General features: G+C 48.4%; 6 protein-coding genes across 6 annotated transcripts; all 6 read right to left on the bottom strand.

Moving 5' to 3' along the window:
• Positions 1–596: 596 nt before the first annotated feature.
• Positions 597–2,766, bottom strand: N7455_012072 (transcription factor domain-containing protein; the record flags this gene model as incomplete). Its single annotated transcript, XM_040960824.2, has 5 exons — positions 597–1,013; positions 1,067–1,412; positions 1,469–2,045; positions 2,097–2,680; positions 2,735–2,766. 5 exons carry the CDS (start codon positions 2,764–2,766, stop codon positions 597–599), a joined length of 1,956 nt encoding a protein of 651 aa, XP_040808697.2.
• A 365-nt stretch (positions 2,767–3,131) lies between these two features.
• Positions 3,132–4,217, bottom strand: N7455_012071 (threonine aldolase family protein; the record flags this gene model as incomplete). The annotated part of the gene is made up of 1 exon (XM_040960855.2): positions 3,132–4,217. The coding sequence occupies one exon, from the start codon at positions 4,215–4,217 to the stop codon at positions 3,132–3,134; it is 1,086 nt and encodes a 361-aa protein (XP_040808739.2).
• A 1,267-nt stretch (positions 4,218–5,484) lies between these two features.
• N7455_012070 (uncharacterized protein) lies at positions 5,485–8,103 on the bottom strand. Its single transcript, XM_040960829.2, has 4 exons — positions 8,035–8,103; positions 7,594–7,920; positions 7,374–7,538; positions 5,485–7,308 (listed from the first exon to the last, which is right to left on the bottom strand). Exons 2-4 carry the CDS (start codon positions 7,681–7,683, stop codon positions 5,680–5,682), a joined length of 1,884 nt encoding a protein of 627 aa, XP_040808715.2. The 5' UTR covers positions 7,684–7,920; positions 8,035–8,103; the 3' UTR covers positions 5,485–5,679.
• A 415-nt stretch (positions 8,104–8,518) lies between these two features.
• N7455_012069 (uncharacterized protein) lies at positions 8,519–10,834 on the bottom strand (the record flags this gene model as incomplete). Its single annotated transcript, XM_065606811.1, has 4 exons — positions 8,519–9,098; positions 9,158–9,451; positions 9,511–9,965; positions 10,028–10,834. 4 exons carry the CDS (start codon positions 10,832–10,834, stop codon positions 8,519–8,521), a joined length of 2,136 nt encoding a protein of 711 aa, XP_065459977.1.
• A 1,304-nt stretch (positions 10,835–12,138) lies between these two features.
• On the bottom strand, positions 12,139–14,169 carry N7455_012068 (ATP-binding protein; the record flags this gene model as incomplete). The annotated part of the gene is given in 5 exon segments (XM_065606810.1): positions 12,139–12,453; positions 12,546–13,483; positions 13,501–13,876; positions 13,890–14,080; positions 14,142–14,169. The coding sequence occupies 5 exon segments, from the start codon at positions 14,167–14,169 to the stop codon at positions 12,139–12,141; spliced, it is 1,848 nt and encodes a 615-aa protein (XP_065459976.1).
• An 831-nt stretch (positions 14,170–15,000) lies between these two features.
• Positions 15,001–15,632, bottom strand: N7455_012067 (Carbonic anhydrase; the record flags this gene model as incomplete). Its single annotated transcript, XM_065606809.1, has 2 exons — positions 15,001–15,225; positions 15,252–15,632. 2 exons carry the CDS (start codon positions 15,630–15,632, stop codon positions 15,001–15,003), a joined length of 606 nt encoding a protein of 201 aa, XP_065459975.1.
• Between the last annotated feature and the right edge of the window lie 333 nt (positions 15,633–15,965).

The following is a 15,965-nucleotide window of genomic DNA, read 5'->3' as shown; positions in this document are numbered from 1 at the left end:
CGTAGAGTCGCCTTTAACCTCAGATATTGTTTCTCTCCGTACCACTTTCTTGGCTGTAAAATTGGTGGATAAAAATAGCAATTCAAAAAAAGAAAATGCAAAAAAGAAATCTCTCCCTCGGGGAATCGAACCCCGGTCTCCCGCGCTTATCGGTATTAATGACAAGCGGAAATCATCACCACTAGACCAAGGAAGATAAGATGGTTGAGTTACTGCTCGACCACTTGGCTGGTTAATGGAAGTATTTGGCCATATTGACTTCATGAACGATCTCTGTCTAAGTATACATCCACGCACAATCCGCCTATGTACAACATTCAAATAACAACTTTGTATACTTAGCTATCATATCTATTTTTAAAATCAATTGTAATTTGTTTAAATATTTACTAAATAGGATATAATTACATTATTATTCCTTCGGGGAAATTTTAAGATGCAAAAAAAACTTCCCCCGAACAAAATCGTGGAATATATATCTACAGTGAGGGTAAATATCAGTTGACGACATTGTATCGAAATAGTGATTATTTCTGGGGAGCCCGCAAAGCAATGCCCTAACCGTATACCAACCCCAATAGACAAAAAGAGTATCATCATCTGAAAGCCGAATTTGGATCAAACAATCCGGAGTTAGACCACAACCCATCCAATCCCGTATCAAACCCAAGGGACCACGACCCATCAATAAAAGGCCATTGAAACATATCAGTTTCGAAGTCATGATGACCACCAGGCGCAGAATTCTCTCTAGCAAGAAAGCTGTTCTCACCACCAAGGCCAGGCGACGACGAAGTCCTTCCACGGACATGAGAGCCGTGTGTATCATGGGATTCAGAGGTTCGTGCCCTAGTCGCATACGCGTCCCTGCTCGGACGAGATCGGATATCACCATATTCATCCAAAGTACCCGCGAGGGCGAATCTCCTGGGACTGTGCATCCCAGCCTCGGAGTGGGTTTGGTTACTCTTGACCATTTCGTAGAATCGATTTGCTTCTTGGACCGTTCGCCACTGGGTATTGTTAGTTGCGGATGTTTGGTTAGATATGTTGTGGAAACACTTACCCAGCTGCGACCGACGGGCCAGAGTTTACTGAGTCGTTCGAGGTAGTCAAGATTTCGACTTTTTTCTTCTTCGGCCCGTCTGAGACCGCCTGGATATCGTTGTGGCGCGATTGTTCCGTACATGTTGATATGAGCAGCGACAAAGACGCTGAAGCCCGAATATGGTGACATGACAGGTGCACCAGAGGCATCTAGTGCATTGAGTATACCTCCGATCTGCTGAGCGACTTCAAATAGCTGTTTGATTGTGTCGGGTTCGCCTTGGGCGTCATCATTTGTGTCGTGGAAAACGTCGGAATGGGGTTTGAGGTTGGATAAGAAGCGGTCCCGGTGGAGAAAAAGGATGCTAAGGGAGATGTAGTTAGTATCGTTATTTGGAATCTGTTAAATAAAAATACATACCTCATGCAATGAACCAGATTGATGTATGCAAACAACTCTCCGTACCCAAGTGCCACGTGCGACTGAACGCTGGTAGCTGGGAACCGAACTGTTACATCCTGAAGAGACCTCCATTCATCCAGTTCCTCCTTGAGGACCTGCCAAGTCAAGAGGAGCGGGGAGGCGGAGTCATTCGAAGACAAAGAAGCCAATGCCCGTCGATGTTCGTTCGCAAATCTTAGGATTCGTACGAATATATCAAATCCCCGAGTAACAATTGTGAGACCATGCTCAATCGTAAGATCCCTTGCTAACAAACAGTCTTTATTCATATCAGCAGGCATCAACCTGCTAGCTGGCGTATGATTAAACGTGAAGTCTCGATCACTGATGGGGAGAGGAACTGAGATCTGGGAGAATGATAGCGCAAAGTGCTGACGGGCTCCGGAGCTCAGCTCGCAGTCTTGCGCAAAGCAGCACCAGTACGTTCGGACCAGCTGTTCGTATTGTGTTTGGGATGCGTGGAACTCCTGAGGATTGTGTTCCATGCTATCATCGGCCATCTTCAGAAGGGATTGAATCATGTATGTCGCCATACCTAATGATTGTCAGATAGTGCTCTACGTCCAACCAGAGATTCGATACATACCGCTATACATCCAAGCTTGATAAGGTCGCCCAGCGCCCCACTCATAAAATGAGAGCATCACAAGGGACTGGGCAAGATAAAGCGAGGGGGCATCGAGCACGCGCTGCGCAAGGTTTTTGCGTGCATAGTCGGCATAGGTTTCTTCTTCTTCGAGTTCATCGCTTTTCATAAACCGTACGCACAAGGAAAGGACCGAGGCCACAAAGACGGAGTCGACCGAGTGGACGTTGGATGATATGTCGGAGATTAAAGAGGGGTAATGAAGAAAATTAGTAATTGGGAACTTCTTTCTGTATGTTTCCACTGCGCTCATGATGGTTGCCGGTGACAGCGCTGCTATGGGATCCTTGGATAAATCTTGAGCCATGGGGGCATTCTCAGGGGTGCTTCTTTCCGCATCTCCAACTACCGGCGATAAGGCGGCTGATGCCTTTCGCTTTTTTGGGGTTTTGGATGAGATAGTATTCCTCCGTGGCCTCTGACTTGAGGCGCGGGGATCTGTCAAATTACATCCTTGGTTCTTGGTCTTCAAGCAACGCTGACAGGGCGGTTGCCCTTCATGGACGCATTTGACTTTTGCTTGTCTGCATAAAACATCAGATAAGATGACACAACTAAGAGTGCCGATAGAAACTTACCGACAAGCGTCGCACGATATTGACAGCCTCATCGAGTGTACATACGGCGAAGAGTGGAGTGGGCCGTGGTAAGAATAAGAAGTGGCTGTCAAGTATCGTGGGGTATTAAGACAAGTTCAAGCCATCGGATCAATGTAGGGGCGCAATCGCACCAATCCAACCATTTATGTTGATTAATTGAACAATTTGCACACACGTTTGAAGGAGCAAGAGTTACGCGGATATCTTAGTATCCGAATCTGGTTAGCGCGATCAGCTGACTTGGATCTATGAAGAATTTCGATATGAATTTTTGAAGAACTTTAAATTCTAGTTATAATTATATTAATATTGGGTGTCTCTATAGTGCTAATGAACCGTATAAAAAACCACCGAAACAGTCAATGGACGAGTCACTTCAAATGTTGGTTGCCACTGTCCACTGTTGCACCCACGCATTGAACTTATCAATTTCACGCTCATCCGTGGCCCACGACGTCACAAGTCGAATCACGGAGTTTCCATCGTCAAGTTGCTCCCAAATATAGAATCGGAACCTTTCATGGAGTGTGCGAACCAAATGCTGGGGAATGGTGACAAACACCTGGTTTGTCTCCGTCTCCGCAGCCAACTTATAACCCAACTTCTCGAAGCTGGTTGAGATCTTCTGAGCCATCTCATTGGCATGTGTGGCTAGTGTGAAGAACAAGTCTGATCGGAAGAGCTCCATGAACTGAACTCCCAGAATACGGCCCTTGGCCAGCAAAGCGCCATGTTGTTTGAGGTGGAAATCGAAACCATCGGCTAGCTCCTTCTTGAGGACGATTGCTTCTCCCATCAGAGCACCGGCTTTGGTGCCACCGATCCAGAAGATATCGGTCATGTCGAAGATCTCCCGTAGAGTGAGATCGTTCTTCTTTGAGCAAATTGCTGCGCCCATTCGTGCTCCGTCCATGAAAAGTAGGAGGTTTGATTGCTTGCAAATGGCGGAGAGGCTGCTCAGCTCACGTTTTGTGTAGACAGTGCCAGTCTCTGTGGCATTAGAGATATAAAGTAGTCGGGGTTTAGCGTAATGAGGGTAGAATTGGTTTTGCTGGAGCGCCTTTTGGAGATTGGTGGGCGTCATCTTGCCATCGACTGCAGGCACGAGGATAAGCTTGTGGCCGGTTGCCTCAATCGCACCTGCCTCTTTGCAGGCAATGTGACCCGAGTCCAGAGTAATAATAGCCTCATAAGGCCTTAGGCAGCTGGCGATTCCAATGAGGTTTGCGGAGGTTCCGCTGGGAACAAAGAAGATACCTGCCTCGTCCTCGGTACAGCCGATCTTGTTTCGGATCAATTGCCGGGCACCGATGCTGTATTCATCATTTCCATAGGAGACTTGTTGTGTGGAGTTTGTTCGCAAAAGAGCTTCAAGGATTTGTGGGTGAGCTCCCTCGCTGTAATCATCCATAAGGCTGTATGGAGGGCATGCCTCATCTTGGCATAAGCTTGTTGAGGGCATAGTGGGTATTAATTGTTTGTGGATTTGGTTGAACACAACAAACAGATTTCCAAGGTTGAACAAGGTTGAGCTTTAAAGAGACAAGTGAGGAAAAGAAAAGAAAAGAATTATTTGAACCAGTACTACATTATAGATAATGGAAAAGAATCTTCGGGAATAATTTTCTCGGGAATGTGGCCACTTTATTCCCGAGATTCGTCAGTCCCGGGAATCCCATGCGGGCATTTCCACTTGCGCAGTTATTCTCAGGTAAATTTGTGGGCCGGGAACATGGGGTAGCACCACTTTACTGCGGCCTCTCCAATTGGTATAAACAGGTCTCAATTGAGATATTTCAAAGATATGTTGTGAGACATTCTTCCAGTTGAGGTAATATCTGATCGAGATTAGTGTCTCTGATCGACACCCGGTTCCGGGCTCCGGGCACTCTGGAATCGACGATCAAAGAGTCTAAAAAGACACACAATGGTCACTTGGGATGCCCCTCACAATACCCCTCATGAGGGGTATTCCGTGAGGGGTATTCCCTTAGACTCTTTTGGATTTGTATCACATTGAGAATAGTTTCGGTGACCGATATGAGAGTTGCTTGCAGTGATAAAAGTATTGCATCAAGTCCGAGAACACCACTATTGCGGTTATATGTAGTCCTTCCCAACACTCAACCCGTGCAGGGTCGCATGGTCGCATGATCGATGCTTTGAAGGCCCAAATCTCATCGTAAACAGTGGGATCCACTCCCCGGTCTTCTAGAATGTTCAAGAATATCAGGTTTCATTTGCTGGTATTAGTAGATATTTCGGGAGAAGGTTCCGTATTTGCCTGCTTATGGAGGTCACTGTCGGCCATGCCAAAGTAAAAGGGATAATGAGAAATATATGAAAAATTATAAGCAACCAGATCTCAGGATTAAATTACTAGGGAACAAGGTTTGAATAATAGGCGACACTAGCGTGTGATAGTCCACCTGGGCATATACAGACTCGGCGAATCAGAACAGCACTCATGCTCGGAGGTCGCCGACGGTTGGGTATGATTGAGGTATTACTTTGTGTTTCATGAGAAGCTGACCTCACGACGATCTTATAAACTCATAAGCCCATAAGCTCACTATAAAACACCACTTATAAGTGGAGCGAGCGCATGAGCCTACCTAATGGGCTGCAACTTGTCATACGCCTTGCGATCCCTTTCGACTCTTTTGCCACCGATCGTACCCAAAACAAAGCTTTTCCATGTATCAAAATAGAATCACACTTGAGGTCTAGTCTGAACAAATCGCGATATATCGCGAAAGCCAAAAACACCCTGATATGGCCGGGTATCTAGCCGATGAAACTAGGAACCAGTACTATATACACATTGGACCAGAATCCACCAAAGACCCGAAAAAAATAATGTACAAAAACTCCCACAAATAATGCAAATAGCGTTTAATGCTTTTGACCAAAGTCAAAGCAATTTAATCCTCATGCGGCGACGCAAGATGCGCCCGCTCGCCTGGTAGCCCGTCTTCCGTAGCAAGACGCTGGTAGACCCGGACACGCCAGCCACGGATGACCATGTAGCATGCCATAACGCCGACAAACACACAAAGAAGCAGAACAAAAGAGAAGATACCGCTAATGCTGCGGATAGCATCGTATGTATGCTTGAGGATTTGGGTGGTCTTCTGTGTTTGGGTATCGACTGCATCCGATGAGGTGCGGTTGGACCCGTTGACCGCATTGTCTTCTGCCGCGCTATCGCTTGCTTGGTACATGGTCGATGGGTCAACCGGAATGGGCGTGGTTGACTTCCCTCTATATCCGACAAACTTCCAGTCGGGGGATTTGCTTCGGTGCATTTCGGACCTGCCTAGGACAGTGCCATTGACATCCACTGCCTCAGCAGATACCCAGTCCAGATATCCACGGGCGATGTACATGGTTTCGAAATCGGATCGGGTGGTCTTGCCGATAAAGACAGGGTCGTGGAACTCGGAGGCTTGTGCGTAGAAACACCACTCTGCGACATCTGTCGCGCCGTTCCAGCTGACCCAGAACGTGGTCACCATGTTGGTTTCGTCGGTGCCGTAGACGGACGCTACCATGTCTGGTGGGGCCGTAGGGCGACCGGTGAATTCGAATTTGTACCCGCGGTAGGAGGAATAGCGTGGGGAGGTGAAGTTGGCAGTCATCAGTAGTTCTCCATCGGCGGCATGTTCGGAAATATACCCCTCTTTGCTCCAGCAGGTGAACACATTGTCATTCGGAAGTAGCTGGGTATTGCCGCGGAGTCTCGAGAGCTGGTGATCGGGGCGGTTGTAGCGACGGATGGCTTTTGCGGTCATGGGCTTCACGCTGGTATCCAACTCGACGAACAGGGATGATGACATATTTTCCTCGTTGAATTCCTCGTCCGAGGCATTGTTCAAAAACGAGATAATATGGTGCGTTCCATTCGACTCGATAAATTTCGCGTCGTGCTGCTTTGAGAAGGTGAAATCTTGCTCGAAATCACTATAATGTCCACCCAATCGCCACATGATGTTTCCATCTATGCAGGAGATGAGGTAGATGGTGTTCGTAAACCGCGATGAGATCAAGAAGTCCCCGATTTCATTCTTGTCAACTGAGTTGATATGCACATAATCCCAACCAGGGTGTCCCTCTACCGGAGAATATGGGGTGTAGTGGACAGTCTCGGGTAAAGGAATGTGATTGTAAGAGTCCCACCACTGGACAACCTCGGCGGTGTTCAGATCGATCTCGGCATACCCGCCGGACTCGAGCCAAGTAGACTCTTTCGGGCGACCAAATTGCTCTAGGGTAATCTCATGAGAAAGGTAGACCGTGACCAGCGCAGTCTTACCGTCGTCCCGGATGTTGAACTCGTGAATGTCAAAGACGCCGAGATCCCTCCGCAAAGGAAGCTTTCGTTGGACTTGATAATCATTGGTTAAGACCAGCCCATATCCGGAGTCTATTTTCGAATCCCACGAGTTTTGCAAGACCATCGAAAGGTGTGGGTCAGGGCCCAGACTGTTGACGACTTTGAAATCGAAGACGTTCCGGTTGTCGAACTGTTGCGAGCCAGTCCAGATGAGGCGCTATTATACCGAAACATGGTCAGCTGTCGGGGTCTGTATCGCGGGGGGCATTGGTGTAAACGCACTCCTTCACCATCGTAGATATGGGGGCCGATCTGATACTGCTCGTACAAGGTGGACGGTGGATCGGGGCCAATGTGTAGGTAGGGAGCGACGAACCAGTAACCGGGGCTAATGCGATCGCGGTTCTCGTACTGGACGTTGAATTTCACTGCCCGAATATCGGGGAGCTGGAGAACACGGTGTTAGCGGGATTAAACAATTTGTAGGATATGGGACACGGACCGTAACGAATGACATGAGATCATCGCTGGAATATTGCGCCAGTGCGGTCTGGCACAGCCATAACAGCAATGAAACGCTCAAAAACAGCATTCTTCAAAAGAGCGTGGTATAAGGAAGTCATTGAAGAAGAGAAAAAGAAAGGGGACCATCGCTGGGGGTCTAGACAAGGTAAGATATGTGCGGATCGAGGGAGACGCCAAGTCCTGTGGGCGAATGGTAGGGGCGGAAGGGCCAGGTAAAGACGGTTATAATTGGATCCTCTGATGTAGCGAAGGGGGTGAAACGTAGAAATTGTGGTGCTTTCTTCCCGTCAGGCTCCATGAAGATCTTCAAGTGGACCTCAAAACCCATGAGGCCTCGTCAGCACTTCTCGGCTGTCGGTAATATTACCGACTATACGGCAACAACATTGGAAATGAAGTATGAAGCTGTTAGCCTTACCCCGTAGACCCCCATTGTTTAGCGCTCTCCAGTTTTATCCAAATAAGCATAATTCCCTGAATCTTTAGTATGACTCCTTCCATACTTGGCATTGCCATAATGGGAAGATCTTCATTTCCCAAGGCTTACCGCCTTGGATACTGCCAGACTGATCCCTATAGATGCTACACACTATGTAGTATATTAATTGATGAAGCAGTCCAACAACGACTATTCTGATTCGTTGACTATTCCATGCTCGTAGATGCCCTGGAAAATCGGTATGAGTAGAAAAACGGCACAAATCATATCTTTTTTATATCCAGCAGGTCTACCCAACCCGAATATTATACAGAGTCAGAAGGTAACCGAACTAACCCTGGGTAGCCAGCGCCCAGAAAAACAGAAAAACATATACTACCCCAGAATGCATGCTATGCAAATCGCTCCAAGGACCAAAAAAGAGAAAACAAAACACGAGCTGTCAACTATCGTAAACAGCCCCTCACTCATCAGGATCACTATAATTCCAAAGCTTCTTCCTCTCCGCAACCCACCAAAGACCAACCTTCTCAGCCTTCTGAGCCCAATCAAAAGCCTCAGGCCCATGCTTGGAATGAACCTCCGCAGCAAGCGAGCTCATAGTCCAGCCGGTGACAGGCTCAAGCTCATACGGGTCCTTACTCAAGTCTGTGAACCGGTACTCGAAGTCATTGTTCAATGGCAGGTTGAGACGCCAGGGCACAGCCGCGGAACCAACACTCAGCATCGAGCCACCGGCATTAATAACACCCATGTTCCAGGCTTCGCGGCCGTTGTGCGAGGTGCGGTATGGCCGGATGAGGGACTGGCCCTCGTACTCGTTCATCAGATCCAGGGAGATTTCTGTGTCGTCTGCGTTGAGGGAGTTGGTGTTCACGAGGAGATCGAGGATTGTCGGGAGGATGGATACGGCGCTGCCGTTGACATTAAGGTGCATGCGGGGTAACAAGGGGTGGTGGAATACTAGGGGTACGCGGAAGTTGCTGATGTGTGGGTTGTGATAGGTTCCTGTGACGGGGCAATCTTCTCCAAATGCTTGGCCGCTGTTTTGTTGGTTAGATGTCAGGTTTGTTGGTTATTTGTGGGTGGTTAATGCACGTACTGGTCTCCCACGAAGACTGTCAAGGTCTCGTCGGCGATCCCGGCTTCTTCGAGCATGCCCATTAGGTCACCGAGCCATGTGTCGACAAAGCGGTTTGCATTGAGAAACCCGTCCATGAGTTCGTGTTGTGATTTGTGGAGATCGCCGAAATATTTATCTCGGTTCCAGCCTTCAGGTGTGCCCCAAGGGTGGTGAGTGGTGCTGGTGAAATGTGAAAGGAAGAGTCTCTTGTTCTGACGAAGCGTTTCGTCGATCAAGTCTTTGATGTAGGGGCGCGCCTCAGTTTCGGCATAACTGTGCCAAGTTAGTATTTACACACGAGGAACAGCCTCGGGGCATTCTGCGGAACATACCCAAAATAGTTGATCTTTTCCATTTCCTCATGGAAATATTTCGCGTCCTCCACATCAATATCTTCCGAGTACAATGTCTGCTTGAAACCGAGCAGATCCATAAGCCGAGTCTGTGCCTGGAACTCCCCGGTGACAGACTGCGCATAGATGGTTTGCCACTCCCGTTCCAGGTGACTGTTGGTGGAATTACCAGAGGCGGTGGAATTCTTGCGTTGGTTGAATAGATCCATGATGTGCATCAAACACGGCTGGTATGGAATGATATCATTTTCATGCATAAAGTCCACCGGAAGCGGTCCAAGACCGCAGTAGTTGACAAGACGCGATTTCGCAGAGAGAGTGCTCCCCGACAATATCCCGTCGAAGCTGAGACCACCTAGTCCGGAATTCGTTGAATTAACCGAGGAACCGAAGCCAGATTCCTCCCCTGTAAGCATTTCTGCCACGGGGGTGATCTGAGACAGTTTGTCACGTAGATCGGCTTCGTCCTCCTCATCGTATAATTCATATGATTCACGGATTTGGTTGTACAAGCGAGAATCGTTTTTGAGGGGAAGAGGTCCTTTCTACCGCTTTCCAAGAACACAAAGACGATGTGGTTGATCGGGATGGCATGGTCCTTCAGAGCCTCCTGCAGAGGACCAAGTGGTTCCAGATCAAGGTTGCTTATCCTCATGGGATCTTGCACGGGATTATAGAAATAGTGTCGCGGTTCCGCTGTCTTGTTCTGGTTTTTAGAATCGGATTCGTTTTCGCCTCTCTTGGACACACTTTGAACGGTCGAGTTAGGCGCCTCCAGACTAATTTCCAAACTAATTCCGTCCGTGTTTGAATTTGAATCGGGATTCACAATCCATCTCTCAAACGCAGCAGGAAGAGGGCCTCGCGCCCAGGCTGGCTTATTATTTCCATAGGCAGTGTTACCCGAGTCATCCAATGTCGGTGCCCACCCCTTATAGTGCCCATTTGCAGGTTCCCGATATTCCTCTGCTAGCAATTCAGGCAGCGGGAAAGTTTCGATGGTCATCCGACGAGCCCGAGAGTGTTCGCCGAGCATGGTGAAGGGGAGAGCCCCCGTCATATGATTGTATGGGATCGACGGCCGGATCAGCCAGAGTCCGATCGTTATTCCAGTGCCCACAAGGGTCCAAAACCGAGGTTTATGCGACACTAAAATCCTCAGATCCGAGGGCCCCGGTAACACGGCGGAAGACTTGGCATCTTCGAGATTGGCGAGGGCACATAGCCAGCGGGTCATGAGATTCCAGATCCCTTGAGCCATAAGCCAGGAAGCCACTGCGATCACTGTTGTAGCGGCAGCCATAGGCACCAGACCGCTCAATATCAAGTTCATTCCCTGCCGACTGGCGCCCACGGACCTGGCTGCATCCCATCGAATTTCGCTGCCGGTTTGAGAATAGAAACTAATTTGCGACGACGTTGCTAATAAATCAATGCATCTGAGGGTGAAAAGTCAATATCGTTGGCCGGCGCATTCAAGGGAAAAAGGTGAACCAACGCGACAATCGCTGAGCCGATAACGGCGGCTACTGACCACCGACCGGTAGTTTTATATAAGAGAATCCATACTGTAATGAATAGAAGAACCTCCTGAATAAAAAAGGTTGGGAAATAAAGGGCCAAAAGGTATAGAGGAAGAGATCGATGTTGGTATATGTGAAGCAACTTGGAGCAGATACCTGCAAGCACCAAAATAGACAAAATCAAGCGCTGCGGATGATGAAAACGAGTGACAATCATAATGGCCTAACGCGAAAAGCGGCCAACATGAGGAAATCTTTCGACACGGACTGTTTTCCAATCCGCATATACTGCACAATATAGGGTGCACAATATAGGGGGGGGGGAAGAAAAGAAAAAAAAAAGGGAAAATACGAGAAAAATAAGGAGAAGAAATTGACTGCTCGCGTGCTCCACAACAGCATACTATCGGAGTTGTGCCATGGGGGCGCCACCTCGATTGGATTATAATTGTGAAATCGTCGGATCATGCGGGTGCACTAGCCAACACACGGTGGACCTGAGTCAGGGGGTCTTTGCTCAGTCCTGGAGATGATGGGTGTTTTGATGTTTTGTGTACATTTCTCTTTTCGATGATCGGCGTTCCGGGGAATATCATTTGTTCAGCCTTAAGAGGTCAAAACATCTTCAAATTACAAGTTCAACATAATCCATGTCGTATGGAACGGAGTGGGCCGGGATTCTGCGTATCCGAGAACGAAAACGAAGAGCCCCGTAGCCCTATAGACAGTTGTGGTTCAGGGGGCCGGGGCCTGCCGGAAGCATTGGATGGAACACTGGAGGCATTGTTAGTGTGGGAGCCAAGGATATATAGTGAAAGTCTTGGCTGATGTGTTTTTTGGGTGTTGCCTGCTCAGCCTTGCCGTACTCGGACCCCGTTGACGACAAACGGCGCCAAGTGCAGCGCCATACAACGCATAAAACACACACCTTGGCACTTTATCAACATATTGGAAGGAAATTACAAGCAGTAAGTAGAGCCATAAAATTGGGTTTTGGTTTGGAATTCAGATATCGAGTCTGTGGGGGTGTTGCTAGCTAGTTATCAATACGAATACGTAGTAAGCCCCATGCTCTCACCAGGCATCACTTTTGTAAATCTCTTAGAGCAAGCACCATCTTCAGATCTTCGTATAGAAGCCCACGCCCCTTAGACCAAGCCAGGAGACCAGCCGTCTTGATCACATTCTTGATCTGGCGACCGTTCAACTGGGACTTGGCCACCTGGTCAAGTTGTTCATCCGTGAAGGCCTCAATGTTCGATGTGCGGGTTAGGAACTGTGTCCAAATCTGGCGCCGGGATTCCGCATCGAGCTCCTTGTAGGCGAGGGAAAGGTGGATCCGAGACTCAAACGCAGGATCGATATTCTGTGTACGGTTGGTGGTCAAGAAGAGAATACCCTGAGGAAAAAGAGAGAAGATCAGTAACATGTCATTTTGCGTATTTTCCCCCGCATCCTCTGGCTTTGATGACCCTGAGCATTGGGGCTTACCTCGTAGTATTCAAGCATTCTCAAGAAGATTGAGACAAGTTCATTGCGATTGAGATTGGTTGAATCACGGGCTTCCATGAAGACATCAGCCTCATCAAGCAACAGAACAGCACCCCACTTGGGAATCAGCTTCAGGATGTCTTTCAATTTTGCTTCGAAGCCTCTGGCGTCAACTCCAAGGTCACCCGCACTCATGATATAAAGAGGAACTCTCATGACCTCAGCAACGCTTTCCGCAGTCAGGGTCTTTCCGACCCCCGGAAGACCGCTAAGCTGCATAATGAACCCTTGGCCTTTTCCCCGAACGACATCGTCAAATTCATCGACTTTCTTGGATTGAGCTTTGGCAACGGCCAAGACCACTTCCTTGAGCCCCTGCTGCTCCCGCGGTAGGACCAGTGAGTCAAAGGCCTTCTCATTCCACTCAATGTCTTTCAATTGATCCACGAGGAACGTACTCCATACTTTATCACTCAAAGAATATCCATAGAGCGTTGGGGTTGCAATGAGGCGCTGTGAATCATCTAGTTCCCCATCAATTTCCCTGTCAACGCCAACGGTGACTGAGACGACCATGTGCGCAAAAAGCTTGTATGCGTCGATGTCGATGATAACGCGACTATTGACATGATGGTTGGTGTCCCTCGAATTTTTATCCCGACTTTTGGAGATTGTGCCGGTCGAAGCCTCTTCATAGGCTTTGAAATGGTACCCCTTGTATGCTTCCCACTTCTTGCCCCGTGCAATCAACAACTCTTGAATAGTATCCTTTTCTGGGTGGTATCTAAGTGGAAAGTATGGCAATGAGGTGATTGGCATCGTGCCCACAAAGCTGGGTATCAGGAAACCGGTATATTTGTATCCGAACTTGCTTCCGTCGAATCCAACGTATTCCATTTCGAGATAATCATTTTCCGATGTTTCATGTTTCGATGATGCTTGTGTGAGCAAATACGCACGTAGAGTTCCACAATTGAAGAAAGAACCACATCTTGAGGTTCCAGGATCGTCCAAACCAAGTTGTGGGTGATGACCCCTTTGGCAACCAGGTCATTCTTGCGGTCAATCACATCCCTGAGCTCCTCGTCCATGATGCGGTAGAACATATCCACATGGGTCTTGGTTGTTGGATCCTGCTCTTCATCTCGCAGTTTGATAATTGTTTCCCATCGATGAACAAAAGGCCGGAAAGGCGATGCGATCTCGAGGCGCTGCAAGGTCGTCGTCACACCAGGATAGTCGTCCAGTGCCCTTTTCAAGAACCCCTTGAGACGCTCGCTTTGCACTATAATGGAGTGGATAGACAAGCTCCTGCGTCCATCATAGCACTTCTTTTTTTCTCACGAGAAGTGCGTATTGTGCTGACTCGGCATCCTCGACGGGATCAGGCAAGTCGATGGGTACCTTTTTGCTCCATGACCTTTTGCCATATGCATCGGGATTTTTCTGGTAGAGTGTGCGGAAATTACAGAGGGTACCTACGGGCTCATACTGGATATCCTTGGCCTCGGGTTTGGTGGTACTACCATCGATGGCTTTGATCATTAGCGTGGTTAGGTGAATGGTAGTCACGCATCAGAAAGGCCATATACTTACCAACTCCATCTGAGATTTCGATCGCCATGATGAATGTAACTGGAGGATTGGAAGGGAAAAAAGAAGATCTGAAATATGAGGGGGGGGTAGAGGGGGTAGAGGGAAAGTTAAGTACTTAGGGAAGGAACCAAGATTGGAAGGAGGGATTACCCTTAGATGTTTGCTCTACGCGTAACCATCCATGAATGTCTTATGCTACTATTACACCTTCTATCAGTAGCTGTCAACTGTTACATGTAAGTATTATTACTGATATTATTTAGTCCATTCATGGATGACTGTTAGGCGTTAATGGCCCAGGTGAACAATAGTCATAGACTTACCAATCCATACCATCGCTTCAATCACTATGCACAGGTCTGGTAAAGAGAACCAGGAAGATCCATAAAAGTGTTGGATAGGCAAGCCGAGGTAGATGGGGGAATGTATAATAATGCCGTATGTTGTGTTTATGTACCTTTTATATGGAGTTGCTATACAAAAGATACCTAATCCTTGCAGGGAAGGTCCTCGGATGTGTTGGCAGGATTATAGAAAGATGATCAAACCACATACTTCATATATGCTTCGTGTAGAGTTCTACGATAAAAAGACCTCGGGATGTTTCACACCTGGACACACTGATTGGTCTTACACCATCCCCGGCCATTGCAGATCCCGATCCACAACATCATACCATATTTATGAGGGGAATCCCCGACATTTATCCCCGGAGGAAGAAAAAAAAGAGAGAATCTTCTATATAATGTTTATGTTCATCAATTCATCAAATGCCTGTCACTATCCAGAAATGTTCTATGTATCACTTATGTTACATTCGCAATGGGCCGCCCAACTCCGAACCCCCCCCCCCGCCAACTCATTCTGTGTGGAAAGCCGTTAGACGAGCCCTAATAACCTCCTCCGAATCCTGCGTGTCTAGCTCACTGAGCACACCTGATCCAACATCATAAATCAAGCCATGAAGCTGAAGTCCCCACTCACGGATAGCATTCAACACAACACTCTTCTGCTTGACAATATTCAAGCCCTCACGAACGTTCAACTCAGCCAGCTTCGACGCCGCCTCATTACTGGGCAATGACTGCAGAAGTTTGAGATTGCGCTCACGCAACCGGCGAAGGGGAAACAGCCACGGGTCCAAAATACCCAGGTTCTTGTTGCCCATGGCGGCCGCGACACCACCGCAGGATGTGTGCCCGCATACCACGACGTGATGGACGCGCAGGTATTGCACGGCGTATTCGACAAGGAGCTAAGGTCGCCCGGGTGGAGGACATTGGCGATGTTGCGGTGTACGAAGACGTCACCGGGTTCGAGACCTAGGAAGGTGGTTTCTGGACAGCGAGAGTCGGAGCACCCGATCCACAGAATCTGCGGTTTTTGGCCCGTGGCGAGGGTAGGGAAGAGGTTGGGGTATTTGCGGGCTGTCTGTGCGGCCCATTCTTTGTCCAGGCGCAGGCCTGCTGCATATCGATCTGCGGGATCCATGTCAGTCTCGGTCTAGTTCTGGGGCTTAGGACGTCCGTCCATGGTCGAGGGTGATGCTGCGCTGGTGCTTTGGTGACTAGCGCAGGAGAATGGTGTGGAGGTTGAGAAGGGCTTGGTAGAAGGCGCTGCCGAGAGAGCGGTCATTCTGCGTGTCACTCGAGACTCAGTCGTGAGCAGGGAACCAGGTAAGTACCTGGAATCCCCCACCCAACAACCGGTACGTCTCACAGAGTTCCGACAAGTCTTGACCGGGTGTAATGAGAGATGAGAGATAAGAAAGAAACTGGGAAAATTTTATGGGAAATTGAATTTCCAAGAACGCGCGCTCACACA

This window comes from Penicillium solitum, assembly GCF_028829755.1.
Source record: "Penicillium solitum strain IBT 25940 chromosome Unknown utg000009l_segment0_segment0, whole genome shotgun sequence".
NCBI lineage: Eukaryota > Fungi > Ascomycota > Eurotiomycetes > Eurotiales > Aspergillaceae > Penicillium > Penicillium solitum.
Note: the sequence above shows the minus strand (reverse complement) of the source record. Positions and strands in the feature narration are given on the sequence as shown.